The following is a 15515-nucleotide window of genomic DNA, read 5'->3' as shown; positions in this document are numbered from 1 at the left end:
TTCTACCAATGACCATGAGCTGGGAAGAGAACCCCCAGTTTCAGAAGCAATAAAACCAGCAAACACCTATATTGCAGCTACGTGAGATCTTAAGCAGGGCACCCAGCTAAACCGTGCTTGGACTCCTGACAACAGCCCCTAAGAAATACGTTTGTATTGTTTTAAGCCACCAGGTTTGTGGTAATCTGTTATGCAGCATGGAACACTAATGCAGAGCATGCCATTACTATTTGATGGACAAAAAGAGAGAATACCTTGGAATGGGAAGGCATATTTACTTGAATGCTTTTGTTATATTCTTTGATATAGCAAAAAAACAGAATGAAGAACTTAAAAATTAAGATCCTTGGTATAAATCGGTACCGCCAGGTTGTGAATATCCAGTCGTTCATCCCCATTATTCAACAAAGGCTCCAGAACATAATTTTGGGGGAACTTTTTTATAGCAGTCTCTCTTCTTACTTGAGGTGGAGAATGGATAAGCAAGTTAAACCTCTACAGCAGTGATTTCTAACATTTTAGATAAAAATTTCTTTTAAAAGTCTGTTTAAAAAGGTAGACTTCTTTTATCATAGATGTGTATATATGCAAATAAGCACAATATTTCCAACGTATTTGAGGAGATTCATGAAATCCTCCCAAAACTCATTCATAGACCACTTCAGGTCCTCGCATTCAGGTTAAAAATTCAGCTCTGGTATAAAAATCATGGAGCCACTAGAATCTAAATTAGTTTGAAATTGCCTATATTTGAATGATCTTTAGGGCCCTGAAGATACCCCCTGAGTATGAGGTAGAGGCCACCTGTCCTTTGTGTCAGGGTCCACTAGAACCATCAATAAAACCAGACTACATCCTACAACACCCCTTGGCAACATGCTATAGCAATTCTGGAGGAAATCAAAAAACGTGCTACCACAGTAGGAAGGGAAAGGGAAATAAATGATAACCAAAAGTGGCATCCAATTAAGCCAGTACAAGTTTCCGCTGATGTTCCTGATAATAAAATAAAATCAAGAACAAAAGTCTAAATAGCCACCCAGAAAACTGCTTTGTAGGATACCGCAAATGTGAAATGTTACAACATGTACTGTATTCTCATTGTTGGTAAAGAAGATACAATTTTCTTCCACTTTCAATCACATTACAGGGACCTCTATACTGTATTGACTTATACCATCACACCACAAATACAGAGGTTAATCATTTTCTTCTCCCCACAACTTCTAAAAGCCAACAGAATGGAAACATCAGCCCTGGGGCAAGAATTAGGAACAAAATATAATCCTTTCTCTCTGTTTTCAATGAAATATTATGCATTATGCATTACAGGAGGAGTCTGGAAACCACTGGCCTCTGTGCGTCTATTGACTGGAGTTAAGACATTAAGGGAGGTATCTCTATGCAGCCTTTTCTTCTTTTCTTCCTTGTACTGAAGTTTCCAACAGGTGCATCCTCTTCCTCATCTTGCAGTAAGTTTATTGGGACAGACTTTGTCCATGCACCGGGTTCACCTTCAATTTGAGTTGGGTAATTTCTACTCTGAGGGAAAGTATCAGGGATTCCATGCGCTACAGATCCAAGATGCATCTTCAATCCCGTTTTACTAGTAATAATGCTTATACATGCTTATATTTATATTCCTGATGCTATGCCTATTTTGAATTGGTGCCGAACTCAGAGGAAAAAGAAAGTAAATAACAATTTATGAAGAGATGCCATTAATATATTTTTTGTTTTGAAATACTATCTCATTTTTTTCTTCTCTTGGTAATGGAAATCTCTAATGGACCTAATTCGCATTATATATATTGATAGGATTGCTTGCAGAAAATTGCTTTGAAGTACCAGCTAGTAGGAACTAAATGCAGTCTCATACTACGAACACCAGGCAGAAAGAGTCTATGTGAGGTGCTTAGTCCAAAGTCCCTGTAGAGCCAAGTAAGAACTAGAACTCAACATCAAGCCAGCTTTAGAGTGTGTTGATAAATTTGGCTCTCAGATTTCTGTCCATCTAGGTTATTGAGACAAGGCAAAGTCTGACAGGACATTTAATCAGGTACATAGATTTCACTGATAAAAATGCATTAGTTAGCATTGTAATATGTCTTTTAGAAACTGAATAAACAACAGAGTGAACAAGTAATAGAGAAAGAGTGTTTTGAAACTTCAAGACAGAAGGGCAGTAAGAACACATAGTAATGCCCAGACAAGTTAAGAGTCAGTTATAACCAGGAGAAAATATTTGCAAATTATATATCTGATTTAAAAAAATAAAACTTGCACTCAGGTTTATAAAGAACTTTTACAATTGTAAAATAAGAAGGAAAATGACCCAGTTTTTTTTTTTTTAATAGGCAAATATTTGAATAGACATTCACCAAAGGAAATCAAAGAATGGCAAATGAGCACATGAAAAAATGTTCAATAGCATTAATTTTTAGGGAAATGTACACTGAAACCCCAAAGAGATACCACCTCATACCCACAAGATGGGTCTCATTAAAAAGACAAATAATAACTAGTATTGACAAGCATGTGAAGAAACTGCAACCCGTAACCTTCATACTTTGCTGGTAGAAAAGTAAAGTGGTGAGGCCACTTTGGATAACAGTTTGGCAGTTTCTTAAAAATTTAAATAAAACCAATAAGGAATTACACTTCGGAGTGTCTACTCAAGGGAAATTAAATTCACACAAAGACTTGCACACAAATATTCATAGCAGCGTAATTCATAATAGCCCCAAACTAGAAGTTACCCAAATGACCATCAACTGGTGAGTGGATTAACAAAATATATCCACAGGATGGAATAATAGTAGGCAATAGAAAGCAACAAAGTACATATACATACGACAACATGGAAGACTCAATACATTTTGCTAAGTGAAAAAAAGTAGCTGTAAAACATCACGTATTGTACAATTTTGTTTATACAAAAGATACAGAAAAGGCAAATCTATGGAGACAGAAAATAGGTTAGTGTTTCTTTGGGGTTAGGGTGGGAAAGAGGAGGGACTACAAGTGGGTGCAAATGATTTTTTGGAATGAAAGAAATGTTTTAAAATTGGATTAAAGTGATGGTTGCACAACTTTGTAAATATACTAAACTTGCACAACTTTGTAATATATACTAAAAGTCATGAATTGTACACTTAAAAATGGATGAATTATGTGATATGAATATAAGATATTGATAAGCTGCTTTTGGAAAAAAAAAAAAAAACACCAAACCAAAAAAAAAAAAAAAAGTGTCATGAATTGGACAGCAATCAGTAACTGTTAATGAAAGAAACTGAATAGATACCATACTTTTGGAGGTCAGCATGGCAATGTCTATAAAGACTTTAAATGTATATACCTTTGACCCTCTAATATTTTAGGAATTTGTTTTACACTTATATACTCATATAAATGTACAAAAATAGATGGACAAGGCCCTTCCTTGAAATATTGTTTGAATTTTTTAAAAGCCCAAAACATTCTACATATCTATTATTAGGGTGATAGTTACATAAGTTATAATATATCCACAAAATTAAATGCTGTGTTGAACGTTTTAAGGAATAAGATAGCTATTTAGGTTTAATTGTGTCTAAGATATATTGTTAAATGAAAAAAAAAACCCCTATAATATACCATATATGATATATTTCCCACTGGTATAAACGTGTTTGTATATGCACAGAATATACAAAGGATATATCCAAGCATTGTCTCTGAAGAGTAGGACAAGGGGAGGAAGGACTAAAAACTTTACGTTTTAAAATTATTGTTATTTTTAAAGACAGGATCTCCCTCTGTTGCCCAGGCTGGAGTGCGGTAGCATGATCACGGCTCACTGCAGCCTCGACCTCCCTGGCTTGTGCGATTTTCCTACCCCAGCCTCTCCAGTAGCTGGGACTACAGATGTAGGCAATCATCCTTGGCTAATTTTTTTGATTTTTAGTAGAGATGAGGTCTCACTATGTTACCCAGGCTGGTATCAAACTCAGCTCAAGCAATCCTCCCACCTCAGCCTCACAAAATGCTGGGATTGCAGGCATGAGCCTCCAAGCCCAGCTTACTTTTAAGTTATGTATGCCTTTCTACATTTTAACTTCTCTATCTATCTACACATATACATATACATATACATAACCTCTACAAAAATAAATTTAAATAAATTATTAATATAACACTAAAGAAAAAGCAAGGTAAATAAATAAAGGAATTAGTTAGATGGTCACCACTGGGGAATGAACAGTTAAGTATACTGAAACTTTCTGATATAGCAAAAACAAACCCGGCACTATAATGAACATACCATTTTGCAAAAAGATTGTACCAATAGCCTTTGCATTAGTGCAGTGAGGGAAATATAGCTCTTAAAAGTTTCAGTATAGACCAGCCTGACCAATATGGTGAAACCCCGTCTCTACTAAAAATATGAAAATTAGCCGGGCATGGTGACACGTGCCCGTAGTCCCAGCTACTCTGGATTGCTTGAACCCGGGAAGTGGAGGTTGCAGTGAGCTGAGATCGTGCCACTGGACTCCAGCCTGGGCAACAGAGCAAGACTCCATCTCAACAACAACAACAACAACAACAACAAAAGTAAGAAAGAAAGAAAAAGTTTCAGCATATAGTGTGTGGCATTATACACGAGATTAAAAATGGCCAATTACTAGATAGCTCAATGAAGATATTGCTCTTAGAGGAATCATGGACGATTTCCCACATGCTATTGATGGCAGCAATCTGTTCAGTATTGAACTGCTTTTTTTTTGATGGGGGAGTATAAAAAGACACTTTGCTCTAAGTATGTAACAGCAGGGTAGTAATAGTAATAGCTCCTATTTATTGTCTATCTACTTTGTGTTGGCTACTTTACATACACACTTTATCTCCAATCCTTTGCTTTTTTTAAGGAAACAGGCTCAGGGAATTAAACTCCTTGCAAAAAGATCCACTGGAAGTATGTGCTAATAGAGCCAGGTCTCCTTGATGTCAAAGCTGACCCTTTTCCACCAAGTGTTACAGTAACATAGTAGAGAGAGACTTTCATGATTTGAACAACCACATATTTTTACATCAAATTTTTACCTGTTCATCTACTTCTTGAAAACTGTCAACATCAGTACCATTTGTTTCAAACTTTCCACATGTGCCACTAAGAGATGAGCTGCTATCACCAATGCTGCTTTCTGAGGTGCCTGTGACACTGTCACTAGCTGGCCGAGAAGACACAAAGAGGCTGATGTTCTCAAAATCATCATCACAGAACCTGTTCTCAGTATCCACTTTCTGCATTTTTGCTGGATTGTAGGGTTTTAGGAAGGAGGAATAAACATATCCTTTCACATCTGGATGGGAAATAAAAAGAAAGAACCAAGTTCATGGGTATACTCTTCCCAAACATGAGCTCAGAGAAGCACATGGAGGTCCCTCAGAAAATCTCAGTTTAAAGAAGAGTGATAGTTCTAGGGAAAAACTTACTTCCTGTGTCCACAAGCCACCTGCTTGTACTCCCCAGTGGATCTTTCTGTTCTATCACAGCCACCAACTCTCCTTCCAGAAGATTGATGTCATATTCTTGTGTAGCATTGCACTTGCGCTTAGCTTGATAGAGTTCCTCTGCACTATATGTGGATAGAAGTTTGGAGCGATGAATGTCAGTTTGACGTGGCATTTCTGGCTGGGAGAAATAAGGAGAAGTTTTGGTTTAGACAGATAAATAATCAAATCCTCATGGAGTTGGTAAATAATTTTTCCCTGGAGATTTTTAAAATGTAGAAGTCATATATTTTTAGAGGATTATTTCAAGGTGCAGGCATAGAGTTATTATTGTGAAGTACCCAGCTCACTTATTCAGTGAAAAATGTCTCTAGTAAGCACAGGAGGGCAGTGTTGTAGAGAAGAAATAACAAGAATAAGAAGGCAGAGGTTCTAATCTCTCTTGGATGTTGCACAACCATTTTTAACTCTTTGCCATTCTGTAGACAACCCCTTGCATATTAAGCACTTGATAAATAATATTCAATTAAGTACATTGTACATGTAAATGTCTTTATCTGGGAAATATCATCAGCAAATTAGACAAGAATCAGGAGGCTTATACTCCCCCATCAGCTCGGGCCCTAAGAGACTTTAAGAAAGCCACTTATCTCTGGGGCCTGGTATGCCTTATGTAGAAAAGGAAAGGGATGGACTATATAATTTATCTTTATAAAATCTTATTCAACAAATATTTATTGAGTGCCTCCTACCTAGTGACAAGCACCATTTTAGTCATCTAGGCATTTTTAGGGATATATTATGTACAAAGCAGAAAAAAAAATTCATAATCTTATGGAGCTTATGATATACAGGATAGAAATGTACAAGAAATTCTACATATACATAAATTGTAGGATATTAGAATGAGATAAGTGATCTGGAAAATAGTATGATAATACGACTTGGACAAGGCAAAGAGGTGAAAGTTACCACTGTCATGAATGCTGCCACACTCACCAGAATCTGCACAGGCTTCTTCTTTTCAAAACTGAGTTTCCTCTCAATAAAGGTGGCACTGTTTTCTTTCACACAATTCAAATTTTGGACCCCTTCTAGTACTTGATTCTGAATCTCAGAAATGCTTGAAACCAACAGTGGCACCTATAGGTAGAAATAATATGGCATTGTTTCCAGACAACGAGATAATCATATCAGGTGTTAAATGTATTGAGTTGTGATGAACAGTTGAGGAGGTGTATGATAGTTCCATTGTGAAAAGTTAGGGCAACGTTAGAACTTCTAGATAAATACGGTCTAATTTATTGTCTCTAGAAACCCCACAAACATGATAGGGATTTTTTTTTTAAGTTTCAAGCCTAAATAAAAGAACAGAAGAGAAAAAATAGCAATGAAGTCTTGGAAGAAAAGCTCAGGAGCTCATGACAGTAGATGCCTCCCTTGTGGTTGGGTAGGATGGTGGCAAGGGAAAGCAGCTAAGAGAAAGAGCACTGATTAAGAGCCTGTGCTGGTTTTAAAACAAATTCTTCAACAATGCTCCCTACAAAGAAATGGAGTTTACATCCTTACCCCTCAAAAACTGGGTAAGCTTGGCATAGTGGCTCATGCTGTAATCACAGCCAACAGTGAGGCTGAGGTAAGAGGACTGCTTGTGTCCAAGAGTTTGAGACCAGCCTGGGCAACGCAGCAAGACCCTGTCTCTAAAAATTTTTAAATCTTAGCCAGGCATGGTAGTGCATGCCTGAAGTCCAGCTAATCAGGATGCTGAGACCAGAAGATAACTTGAGCCCAGGAATTCAAGATCAGCCTGGGCAACTAGTCACTACTAAAACAATTTTTTTTTTCAGGTTGGAGTGCAGTAGTGTGATTTTGGCTCACTGCAACCTCCGACTCCCTGGTTCAAGTGATTCTCCTGCCTCAGCCTCCCAAATGGCTGGGTTTACAGCCATGTGCCACCACACCCAGCTAATTTTTTTTTTTTTGTATTTTTAGTAAAGATGGGGTTTCACCATGTTGGCCAGGATGTTCTCGATCTCCTGACCTCATGATCCGCCCGCCTCGGTCTCCCAAAGTGCTGGGATTACAGGCGTAAGCCACCGCACTTGGCCTGCTACTAAAAATTACAAAAAAAAAGAAAAAGAAAAGAAAAGAAAAGAAAGAAAGAGAAAGAAAGAAAGAAAGAAAGAAAGAAAGAAAGAAAGAAAGAAAGAAAGAAAGAAAGAAAGAAAGAAAGAAAGAAAGGAAAGAAAGAAAGAAAGAAAGAAAAGAAAGAAAGAAAGAAAGAAAGAAAGAAAGAAAGAAAGAAAGAAAGAAAGAAAGAAAGAAAGAAAGAAAGAAAGAAAGAGAGAGAGAAAGAAAGAAATTAGCTGGGTGAGGTGAGTGAAACTCCATCTCAAAAAAAAAAAAAACAAAGAATGAGGAAGGTCTCCATGTACTATCGTAGATGCATTCTCAGAATATATTGTTAAAAAGCAAGTTGCAGAATGGTATATATAATATGCTGTTTTTTACTTTTAAGAAATAAAAATATATTTTTGTATTTATTTTTACTGGCATGAGAAAGCACTAACTGCATAAAAATAAACTAATAAAAATGGGATGAGAGTGGGGAATGGGATGCTAGAGGAACAGGTATGGTGAGACTGATTATACATTTACATAATTTTGACTTTTGAATCCTGTAAACATAGCCCTTGTTTATTCAATTTAATTTAATTCAAAGTATAAGTTAAAAGTTAATTAATCCACAATAGAAAATAAAGTAGGGACAATTAATTCTGCTCCAGGTGTTACCCATTGAATAGCTATCCATCTCATTCAGTTAAGAACTAGTATACTGGAAATGTAGGGCCAAGAAACCAAACTAATTTTTAAGAAGTTGATATAAATTGTAAATATCTTTCTTCCTCATCAGGAAAATAATTATAAAATTATATCCTAATGGGAGGCGAAGCTACACACATACACACACACACACACACTTGCACACACACACACAACCAGGCTTCTCTTTCTTGGGGAAAAATGAAATCAAAACAAAGCATGGTTTGAACATTATCCTGCGTCTTTCATTATGCTGAGATGGCCTTCTATTTAGAGCCACATCTTAAATAGTCATAGTTAACATCTAAGAACGATTGATCAGAAAGAAATACAAAAAATAAATTGTTGATAAACTTCATGTTGCATCAGTCAGGTGGAGCAAGGCTGAAAGGTGTTTGGTATTTGAAAAGGAATCTCCAAAAAAGAATTACAAATGTGTAAGTCACAGTAAACCTGAAGTAGGAAACCCTCTGAGCTTCCCATGGAGAAGACAGATAAGGAGCAGGAGACTATCTGACTGGTTTTAGTTAAAATAAACACACACACACCACACTGAACACAAGTCCACACTCTGAACAGGGCTTTCGTACGGGTGTGGTTTCTAGCAGATCCAGTAGGCCAAAGTAGCTGCGTGTTGGTGCTGTGCTTACCGGCACAAGTGTGGAGTAAGCCTGCTGTGCCACGAGCATCAGGTCCCTAAGGAGGGTGATAAAGCTGCACAGACAGTTCAACAGAATCTTCCGAGCAGCCTGGTTGAACGCCTGGAGCTCCTCCACAAGCTGGGCATTGAGGGCCTCATACTCCTTTTTGGCCAAGTCTGACTCCTCTCCTGCTGATCGCTGCAGGTAGCTGTTGCAATCCAGCAGTTTGTCATAGCGTTTCTGGATGAGCTTGTGAGGCCCTGGGAATAAGGACAGCAGGGCTGACAAGGGCGTCAGGATGAGTCTCTGTAAGTGAGATGCCTGCCAAAAGAAAAAAAGAGCCCATTTCGGAGAGAAGATCAGCCCGTAGCTTGTCCAGTGCTGCTATCGATAGGCTTACCTTTTCCCCCACGAGAAGCACAAAAGAAAACAGGAAAGCCCTAGACAGGTTAAAAGAGGATCTGATCACTTTTGTGTCTGGCTAAACCTATTCAAAGACTTAAAACAGGCGCTCTAGGTTGTAACATTGAACCTAAAAAGTGAGCAGGAAGAGGAATTCAAAAGTTAAAGCCTGCTCACCCAAAATATAACTCCACCTTTTTCTCTACCGTCTTTGGTTTTGTCATTGTCATCTCCTTCAACACTTTTTCATTCCCCTTCTTTCGCATCCCAGAGCCAGCACTTGAGGGTAGGGGGAATCTCTAGCCTTTGACTACCAAAGCTGTGTAAAAGATTCACCACATCGCTCCCATCTTTTGCTGGTAGCAAAAGGAATATAGTTAATCCCATAGGAGACTGTACCCTATTCTTCCCATTTCAGCCCCAAATCCCTGGCTACCCTGGAGGCTTATTTTTGGTAGTGGAATTATATCCCCTATAAAGATAGCAGCCCCTTAATAAAGGTATTTTAACCTTGAGACAGAAAAGACAACAGAGTTGTAACTTGTTTTATTTTTAATTAATTAATTAACTTTGAGACAGGGTCTCACTCTGTCACCCAGGATGGATTGCAGTGGCACTTTCTCAGCTCACTGCAGCCTCTTCTCAAGCCATCCTCCCACCTCAGCCTCCCAAGTAGCTAGGACTACAGGAATGTGTCACCATGCTTGGCTAATTTTTAAAATTTTTTTGTAGAGATACAGTCTCACTCTATTGCCCAAGATGGTCTTGAACACCTAGGCTCAAGCAATTCTCTCACCTTGGCCTATAAGTTCTGTTTTAAATACATTAAAGGATTAAACTGAAGCTATTTCTGTGTCTTAAATTGTTTCCACTTTTTGGCCTGAATCATTGAAAATGAACTTCATAGAACTGCCCATCTTCATGACATAACCTGATCATCCTAGATTTGATTTCTTCTATTTCTCTTCTGTTTTACATTTGCTGACTGCCCTACTTTACCCTTTATCATGTATGCTTATATGATATTTTATGATAATTTGGAAGTAGGTTTCTCTTTTGTAACCCAAACGATATCCTAGGGAATCAGTATCTGAGCAGCAGATTGTATTAATTAACTTAAATGGCCCCTGGTAACTTGGTCTGAACTCATGGGAAATCTAGAAGAGAGAGAAACCAATCTCTTATCGGCACCAGCAATAGCCAACACAAATTAAATTTGATGTCCAGCTTATGAGATAATCAATATACACCCACAGACTGTTTAATGAGTCCCTTGGTAAACAAAGAATCTATTTACTGTATTTACCATATCTGGGATAAATTACTATGTTTGTGACTTGACTGGATTCTACAGGTAATCTAATTACAGTATTGCAATATAATTATATATATATAAAATCCAGTGACTCATAGACACAAAATGATTCACCTTTACAAAGGAATTGTGGTTAGAACAAATAAGAACTAGATTTTAATATTTTGTCCTAACAAAATGTGTAGATATGCATCACTCATGGTCAGATAAGAATAACTGCTCTGCCTTTAGATAGATTTTGAGTTCTTAATATTTGATTTTTAAACAGAGTTCTATATATGTTATCCGTAAAAGTTACTTTTATATTGAGCCTTCTCACAATTTTTTTTAACTTAGCCTAATTAATCATCTTGTGGTTTTAGGCAAGGTATGCAAGACACCTTCTGTCTTCTTTCTATCAAAGTCTGCAGCATGCTTGCTGAGAGAGAAGCCACATACCACACTTTCAGGTGCTACTCAATAAATACATATTAACTTAATGTATTGGAATTAAGCTAAAGAGCAAACTTTAAAGACTTTTCTAGAATGTGTGCTCTCTGTAATTAAATGCAGAAAATACATAAAGAACTAGCCACACCTTTTCCATTAAACATATACTGTAAAAACAACTATCTATCTATCTATCTATCTATCTATCTATCTATCTATCTAATCTATCTATCTATCTCATCATCACCATCATCTATCTGTCTGTGTCCATCTATCCATCCATCCATCCATCCATCCATCCATCCATCCATCCGTCCGTCATTGACCTGTTTCTCTATCATATTAGCTCAGATGTAAGCCTGACTTTCCATTCCCCAGTGCCAGAAAAGCAAAATACTTCAGTGTGGTTTTTCTACTAGACTGGGGGCTGTATGACTTTCTAGGGTTTGGAAGTATGTGAGACTCTTCACAGGTTCTCACAATGTCTTGATGTGGGGGGATGTTACTGAGATTTTGAGCCTGGTGGGCCAAAAATACTAAACATCCTCCAATAAAAGGGCCACTCCATGAAGATTTGTTTTACCCAAAATGCCTATAATGCCAACACAAAAATGCCCCTTTCAAGATGATCTGTCTATCTTCTATATAATTCTTGAAATGCTGCTATGAAATAATAATACCTACAGAAATTAAAATTAATATTACCCAGAGTAACTTACTACTAAAATGTGTTATTGGCTCAAGCATGTTTCTATGATTCCCAAGATATATTTTATAGAACTCTTAGAAAATAAATGTTTTACCATGGAACAAAATAAATAACATATGACTCTCAAATAAAAGTCTTTCTCAATAGGAAGGCTTTGCCTTCCAATATGTAGTATGTTAATAAGTGTCATATCCTCAGAGAGTACTTTTGCCCTTTCTGTAAGGACTCAAGGCATTTCCAGAAACTTGTTTAAGAAAAGCATAGCCCGCTTGAGCCCAGGAGTTTGAGACCAGCCTGGGCAACACGGTGAAACTCTGCCTCTACAAAAAATGCAAAAAATCTTCTAGATGTGGTGGTGTGCCCCTATAGTTGCAGCTGCTTGAGAGGCTGAGAAGCAAGGATTGCTTAAGCCGGAGACGCAGAGGTTGCAGTGAGCTGAGATTGTTCCACCGCACTCCAGCCTGGGCAACAGAGTCAGATCCTGTCCCAGAAAAAAGAAAAAGAAAAGCATAGCTTTCTAACTTAATAAATTATTAATATTTCACATGCAGACATAAACTAAATATTGATTTTAAAAACAGCATTGCCACTGGTTACGCCTAGAAACACAATCTGTGGTCCTCTTAAATTTCTATCATAGTAAAATCCTCACTAATCCACTTAAAAAATATTAAATGATTTTAAAAATCCCGTTTAAATCTACTAATTTTGGCATTAGTATTTGCTTGAGTGCATGTTTTATTTCTGACTCCAGAAAAATAAATGAAAAGTAGCTTTCCTTTCAACCTCACTATTTAATTTGCATTTATCTGTGAATATAAATAACTTACAAAGTCATGACACGAATTTAAGGCATTACTTAGGGTCTCAGAATAGCCCATCTCATCGTCTTTGTTGTATGAAATCTCCTGAAGGTCCATTACACTCTGCAGAGCCAGGGGCATGGCACCCTGAAACCCAAGAACAAAGTTACAAAAATGGCAAGTTTTGAGGTCAGTATAATTAACGTATCCCAAATGTGGACTTCGTCAGCATAACCCTTAATTATCACTGAGAGGTTATTAAAAAAGGAACAACAAACATTTTATAAATGCTCTGTGCAATCAGGTTGCTTGGAAGAATATCTTTCCTTACATTTTTCTTATGCCACTTTCTCCTAGTACTCAGTATATGACCCTCTTTGATTAAACAGTCCATCTTAAATTCCCTCATTAGCTATTCTTTAGCTTGCAATTCTTACAAATTCCTTATTTTAAAAATCACTCCTCTTTGATTTAAATTCATCAATTTTCCTTAGAAAATTTAATGCTCTCTTTAAGAGAAGATGCTCACATTTTTTGTTGAATCAATTAGTGGAAATAGAAGACTTTCCTGTAGATGTTCCCAAGAGCCATTTACTCCTTGAAAGATATGCAAAGGACAGGGGTCTCACTGCTCTCTGGCTGTTATAACTGTTTTTGGTTTTCTTTTCACAGAAGGCAGCACTTTAGGAAGCAAATAGCAAACCTGATTGTAAGGCAGGCTTTGTATCAGATAATAAATAAGAACAGAGTAGTATATGTTCTTATATAACATGGAAACTTGTCTCCAAATCATTCTGATATTTTATCAAAGAGTGCAAACAACTGCTTCCAGAAACAGATATCCAAGATATACAAGAGAAAAACTTCTGGAATATAGAAGGGGACCGTTTAGTAACTAATTTACATGTAACACTACTAACTTTCTATGTCTCATGGTCATAGCCATTGTCAAGGTGGCATGAAGGACACTGTTTCCTCTTTATGAGATCCATTAGAAGAAACCTGACTGGTTTTTCTACTGAGCATAATCATACTGTACTCCAATTAGCTGGTTGAAATCAGTGTTTCTCAAAGGGTCAGGACAACTTCTTATGGGACTGGAAATTTCTGGGAGTATTTCTGTTTTCTAACATAATCTCATGGGAGCATTTGCATATTATAGTTAATAGGATTTTGTAGTTCAATTTATTTTCCTTTATATTGATGTTTATACTTATTTTAGGTACTACAAAGAGATGTGTTAGTAGTACAAACAAACAAATTTTCTGTGTCTTGCAATTTTGTGTTAATGAGCTCATCTCTGTTATAAAGAAAGCATGCTAATGGTCCATAAGGCAATCATCTGAGCAAAAAAGTCCCACAATATGACTATTTGGACTGGGGAGGGAGTGGAGAAGGTAAGAGGTCAAACAGCAAAACACCTCTTTATATTGGCTTCCTTTACCAGGAGTTTGCATCCTTCCAATTTTGATCCAGTGTCATAATATAAAGGAAGGAACAGTCACATTTACTCTTCAAAATAACCATGGAAATCAATGCTTTGTATCAGATGTTCCTGTAGAACACTGAAAATAGTTGTGTCTCACCTACCTGTATGTGTTGAAGACAGAGTGAAATGTTCTTCACACAAAGCCTCACAGTCTTTTCTAAAGCTCTAAACAGCTTTTCTTCTCTGTTAAAGGTATTGTCTTTAACCTAAAATATATATGAAATTATTTTCATAACTCAAATGAAATAGATATTTTTAAAAATAGCACAGACCATATTGGTCCAGCACATTACAAAAGAAAATTCTTTGATGATATGAAAACATTTGATGATACGCTGTCTTAACACATACTGTCTCTGTTGGTACATAGCACAACTGATGCTCAGTTAGTGTAGCAAAGCCAAGTCCTGTAGTTCAAATTGCTGTTGTTAATTTCCACATAGCTTTACCCATGCTATGGTAGATGTGGGATTGTAAAACTTTCTCTGTAGTTTTTAATGGCATGTATTATGTACGGACTCAAACCGTATCACATTTTTGGGTTTATAAAATAGCCACATTTCATCTATTGACTAGAACTTATTGTTTTGTTCGTATGATTCATTCCAATTTATTTCACAGTGCTTATTTAGAAAATATTCTTAGATTCATGGTTAAATAAATGTGGCCTGTAATCCCAGCATTTTGGGAGGCCAAGGCACGCGGATTACAAGGTCAGGAGTTCGAGTCTGGCCTAGCCAATATGGTGAAACCCTGCATCTACTAAAAATACAAAAAGTAGCTGGGCGTGGTGGTGCGCACCTGTAGTCCCAGCTACTCAGGAGGCTGAGGCGGAAGAATCTCTTGAACCCAGAAGGTAGAGGTTGCAGTGAGCCAAGATCATGCCACTGCACTCCAACCTGGGTGACAGAGCAAGACTCTGTCTCAGAAAAAAAAAAAGGAAAGAAATGTGAAAATCATTTATCAACTCAAATTTGAAGGATAATAAATAATCTTAGCAAAAAGAATCCTTCTGTTAAGATAACTCAGCAGAGTTAAGATAGTGTCACATATATTCAGTTATTTTTTGTCATCTTACATGTACATCCATTAGAATTCAGAAAGATATGGTTTTTATGCTGTGGCAATTTCTAGGAGCACACATTTATTACTGCTATTAATAGCAAGCAGTATTTCTTGGCAATTAAAATGGCTACAAAACAAGATCTGAACCAGTCTCATCCTGGCAAAATCTGTGTGAACATGCAAATGCTTTATGGAATAGGGTATGTATTATTAAGTTTGGCACTGGGTTGTAACCATAGCAGTTCTTGGTTCATATGTTTTTAAATTTAAGATGGTTGATATTAGAACTAAATGGATCAAAAATGGTGACATTTTATTTTATTTTTAAATTTCTTAATATTGT

General features: G+C 36.9%; 1 protein-coding gene across 2 annotated transcripts in view; it reads right to left on the bottom strand.

Annotated features, from left to right (window-relative positions):
- The window catches only part of ARHGEF38 (Rho guanine nucleotide exchange factor 38), a 128184-nt gene that overhangs the window by 8563 nt on the left and 104106 nt on the right, over nt 1-15515 (bottom strand). For both annotated transcript variants that reach the window (XM_015138925.3, XM_078002056.1), the window contains exons 8-13: nt 14209-14313; nt 12646-12765; nt 8970-9281; nt 6496-6639; nt 5479-5677; nt 5086-5345 (exon numbers count right to left, since the gene is read on the bottom strand). In XM_015138925.3, the coding sequence (XP_014994411.2) occupies nt 5086-5345; nt 5479-5677; nt 6496-6639; nt 8970-9281; nt 12646-12765; nt 14209-14313 (1140 nt within the window). The remainder of the gene's footprint in view (nt 1-5085; nt 5346-5478; nt 5678-6495; nt 6640-8969; nt 9282-12645; nt 12766-14208; nt 14314-15515) is intronic.

Source organism: Macaca mulatta, chromosome 5 (assembly GCF_049350105.2).
Source record: "Macaca mulatta isolate MMU2019108-1 chromosome 5, T2T-MMU8v2.0, whole genome shotgun sequence".
Classification (NCBI taxonomy): domain Eukaryota; kingdom Metazoa; phylum Chordata; class Mammalia; order Primates; family Cercopithecidae; genus Macaca; species Macaca mulatta.
Note: the sequence above shows the minus strand (reverse complement) of the source record. Positions and strands in the feature narration are given on the sequence as shown.